Source organism: Engraulis encrasicolus, unplaced genomic scaffold (genome assembly GCF_034702125.1).
Source record: "Engraulis encrasicolus isolate BLACKSEA-1 unplaced genomic scaffold, IST_EnEncr_1.0 scaffold_68_np1212, whole genome shotgun sequence".
Classification (NCBI taxonomy): domain Eukaryota; kingdom Metazoa; phylum Chordata; class Actinopteri; order Clupeiformes; family Engraulidae; genus Engraulis; species Engraulis encrasicolus.
Window position 1 is genome coordinate 95,631 of NW_026946016.1, and position 5,000 is coordinate 100,630.

General features: G+C 43.2%; 1 protein-coding gene across 1 annotated transcript in view; it reads left to right on the forward strand.

Annotated features, from left to right (window-relative positions):
- Positions 1 to 1,217, forward strand: part of LOC134444720 (vesicular glutamate transporter 2.1-like) — a 17,168-nt gene extending 15,951 nt beyond the window's left edge. Inside the window, exons 9-10 of the mRNA XM_063193942.1 lie at positions 336 to 467; positions 1,032 to 1,217. Of these exons, the coding sequence (XP_063050012.1) occupies positions 336 to 467; positions 1,032 to 1,217 (318 nt within the window). The remainder of the gene's footprint in view (positions 1 to 335; positions 468 to 1,031) is intronic.
- The last annotated feature ends 3,783 nt before the right edge of the window (positions 1,218 to 5,000 follow it).

Consider the following 5,000-nt stretch of genomic DNA (forward strand, 5'->3'; position numbering starts at 1 on the left):
ACACACACACACACACTCACACACACGCTTGCACACACGCACGCACGCACGCACACACACACACACACACACACACACACACACAAAAGCACACACACACATACATACCTGTTCGCTAGACTAACACAGAACCACGACATAAGAAGACAAAATGAACATGCATTACTGAGTACATCAAATGTCTGGGTAATTACCAACAGATATGCACTAGCAATTGGCTTATTTATGATATTTATGTTTCTTTGTTTAAAATTCGTTGACATTTCAGGATATACCACTGAAATCCAAGTCATTGGCCCACTAACATTCTCTACCTCTCTCTCTAACCCAATCAGACGCGAGAGGAGTGGCAGTATGTGTTCCTGATCGCCTCATTGGTCCACTACGGGGGCGTGATATTCTACGGACTCTTCGCGTCGGGCGAGCAGCAGCCATGGGCGGAGCCAGAACTGACGAGCGATGAGAAGGTGGAGACGACATTACACTAAATTATATTACATTACAGTGCGCTAAGCCCCCCACACTTGGGCTTGCATGCCCATGGGGACCCCGGTTTGAGTCCGGACGGGGTCATTTCCCAACCCTACCCTATCTCTCTCCACACTCACTTCCTGTCGCACCTTCACTGTCCCATCCGAAATAAAGGCCCAAAAAGCCCATAAAAATATCTTAAACATATATATATATATATTACATTACATTATATTATATTACAATTACATTATATTATATTACAATTACAATTACAATTACAATTACAATTACATTATATTATATTATATTATATTATATTATATTATATTATATTATATTATATTATATTATATTATATTACATTGTATGGTATTATACTATATTGCATGATATTGTATTGTATTTTATTATATTATATTGTATTTTATGGTGTTATACTATATACATTATATTGTATGGTGTTATACTATATTACATTATATTGTATGGTGTTATACTATATTACATTATATTGTATGGTATTATACTATATTGTGCTATGTGTCATGTTGTGGCAGGTGGGCTTCATAGACGAGGACGAGCTCGCCATGGAGACGGGTGACATCACAATGGGCTACACTGGCCGTAGCTACGGGGCAACCAATCAGATGCAGGGGGCGGGGCCGGCTGCAGCAGGGGGGCAGGCCAACTGGGCAGACGCATGGGACAAGACGGAGGAGTACGTGCAGGACGGATACAACTAACACACACACACACACACACACACATAAAACACACACACACACACACACACACACACACACACACACACACACACACACACACACACACTGATCCTGTGTACAAATACTAATGAAAGGCACATGCAAGATAAGCACACACACACACACACACACACACACACACACACACACACACACACTTATTATATTCAAGGCCAGCACACACACTCGTAAGCACACAGCATAAGCACACACACTCAGACTGGAGACAAGCACATGCTCAAGAAAGCACATGATCACACACACACACACACACACACACACACACACACACACACACACATAGCTGTGACGAGCTGTTGTGTCGTCTTAGTGGATTGTGAAAAGATGTGGTCATCACTTACGTATGTGTGGAAGTTACATGACCACACACACACACACACACACACACACACACACACACACACACACACACACACACACACACACACACACACACACACACACACACACACACACACACACACACACACACACACAATGATATTATCACCTACTGTATCTGTGGAAGTCACAATGTTGTATATTTGCACACCTGTAGAAAAAAGATTCACTTTGAAGAAAGAGTGTAGAGTGTAAAAAGACAAAGACACACACACACACACACACACACACACACACACACACACACACACACACACACACACACACACACACACACACACACACACACACACACACACACACTAACCTTCAGACAAACACAGTCAGAGCACATATCAGGAGAGCTGAGGATGTTACACACACACACACACATGCACGCACGTCGCACCTACACACACACACACACACACACACGCACACACACACACACACACACACACACAGGGACTCGGTTTGATTCGGAAGTGCAATCATGTAAAGATGGTGCGTTCCGCAACCCTGAATGCTTCAGGATTGCTGAGTCATTGTTAGGAACAAGTACAAGAAACAAACAAACAAACAAACGAACAATTAAACAAACAAACAAGTAGAGCAAATATACACAAACCTGCTGAGTCATCCACACAGACCAGCAGTGTATTGAAACAAAACACCACCACACCAGTTATCCAATAGCAGCCCACATCAAAACATCACATGACCACAGCTGGCCAATCACCTGATATGCCGAGTCACCACATGACCACAGTTATCCAATAGCAGCCCCATTGAAACATCACATGACCACAATTAGCCAGTCACCTGCATCCGTACAGAGTAGCAGAACTCCTGGCGCACACAATAGTCGAGTCAATGGGCTCGTTTGTGACGACGCAGTAAGATTTTTGCTAGGCAGTGGGCATGCGCACTTTGCCAGTTTGATGAATGCATCAAACTGGCAGAGTGCGCATGCCCACTGCCTAAAAAAAATCTTACTGCTTCGTCACGAACGAGCCCATCGTTTCAGAGAGGCGGTCTGTAACAAGATACAGTAGTATACTACATCAGAGATGTATACAGTAGTAGTACTCTTACAGGTGTAATTACAACACTAGTAGAAGTACTCTCACAGGTGTAATTACAACACTAGTAGAAGTACTCTTACAGGTGTAATTACAACACTAGTAGAAGTACTCTCACAGGTGTTATTACAACACAAGTAGAAGTACTATTACAGGTGTAATTATAACACCAGTAGAAGTACTCTTAGTAATTACAACACTAGTAGAAGTACTCTCACAGGTGTAATTACAACACTAGTCGGAGTACTCTTTTAGATGTTATTATAACAATAGTGTTATGATATTACATTATTTCAATTATGTAATATATTACTCGTGTTGTAATGACATCATAAGAGTGCTACTACTTCTACGTTTTACAATGTTACACCACATATGTCCATTCAGTCGACAACAATAGTGCATTACATGAAGTGTACCCATTACGTCCACCACTGAATACATTATAGTCACTTTTACATGGCCTGGGGAACCACACACACACACACACACACACACACACACACACACACACACACACACACACACACACACACACACACACACACACACACACACACACACTTATTACCACGCACAAACCCACACACACACAAACACAGACATACACACTCACACTTACACACTCAGGCACACGCACGCACACACATACACACATACACACACACACACACAGCCCACACCATTTCTCTGGGTCCCTGCCACCCCTTGGTCCTAGTGCCCCCCCCCCCCCCCCCCCCCCCCTTCTTCATACCTGCCACTGCACCGAGCGAGTCGAGACCCACGAGTCGAGATCCACGAGTCAATGATCGAAGAGTCGGTACTCACGAGTCAAGATTCACGAGTCGTGACTCAAAAGTCTCCATCCACGAGTTGGTACTCACGAGTCAAGATTCACGAGTCGTTTCTCACAAGTCGAGATCAACGAGTCCAGATCCACGAGTCCGGATCCACGAGTTTTTACTCATCAACATGCACAAAAAAGACTAGCAAGGCTGCACTTCCTGCTTCCGGGTTCTCTGACTCCTCCCCCTGTTATTGTTACTGTGGCAACCACGCTAGCAACCAATGGCTGCAGATTTGGGTCGTTGCCTTGCAGAGCACACTGAAAAGAGAAGAGAAGAGAAGAGAAGAGAAGAGAAGAGAAGAGAAGAGAAGAGAAGCAAAAAGGAAACTAACAAGAGAAGGGATGAACAGGAAGGGAAAGAGAGAACAAAGAAGTAGAGTTCTGCAAGAATTAAGAGAGAGAAAAGAGAGAGAAAGAGAGAGAGAGGTAGCGGTAGAGGGAGGAGAAAGAAAGAGGTAGACAAAGGGAGAAATGCAGTACGACTTTGACCTTGATGAGCACAAGAGAAGACGGGAGGAAGAGAGACAGCAGAGAGAGAAGAGAAAGACATCAGAGGAGAGAGAGAGAGAAAGAGAGGGAGAACAGGAGAGTAATAGTGTAGGGCACAAAGGGATGGAGGCACGTGGGGATGGTGGGCAAGTGCAAAGCATTATGGGCCAGTGCAAAGCACCATGGGAATGTGCAATGCTCGCAGCCATTAGACACCAAATCACAAGAAATGAATCAGAATTTATTTATCAGAATGTCTTTAGATAGACATACATATATCTAGAGTTACATACATACATGATACATCTAAAAAGAAATACATCTAACTTTAAATGCAGTCTATCTAAATATAAATATAAATAAGCACATCTATTAAATATATAAATACAGTATATATAGAACAATCGAAATACTATATCCAGAACAATCTAAAAAATACTACTATGGTACTATATGTGTGATGAGGGAAAGAAGCAGGAAGAAGAGATAAATTAAATGGCGAACAATCATCAGAGAGGAAAGAGAGAGCAACAGAGGGCAGAGAGATAAAGAGATAAAGAGATGGAGTGAGGGATGGTAGAGGGAGAGAGAGACAGAGAACGAGAGAGATAAAGAGGCTTGTTCAGGAGAGATAGAGACAGGCAGATCACGTTGGTTAGCAGAGCTAGAGAGGGTTGACAGAGTGGCTAGCTAGAGAGAGGGTTGACAGAGTGGCTAGCTAGTCCCAAGCACAGTTTGTCTCAAAGACCCAAATCTTCAGATACTTCCACCATGAAGCTCTCGACGTAGCATTAGCACCAATGTTAAGTACACTAGCGTCTGCGAATCAAGTTAGCGTCTGTGGGTGCATTCAATGCATTAGCACCAATGTTAACTATGCTAGCGTCTGTGGATGCATTCAATGCACCAGAGCAATGCTAATCATGCTAGCATCTGGGGATGCATTCAATGCACCAGAGCAAT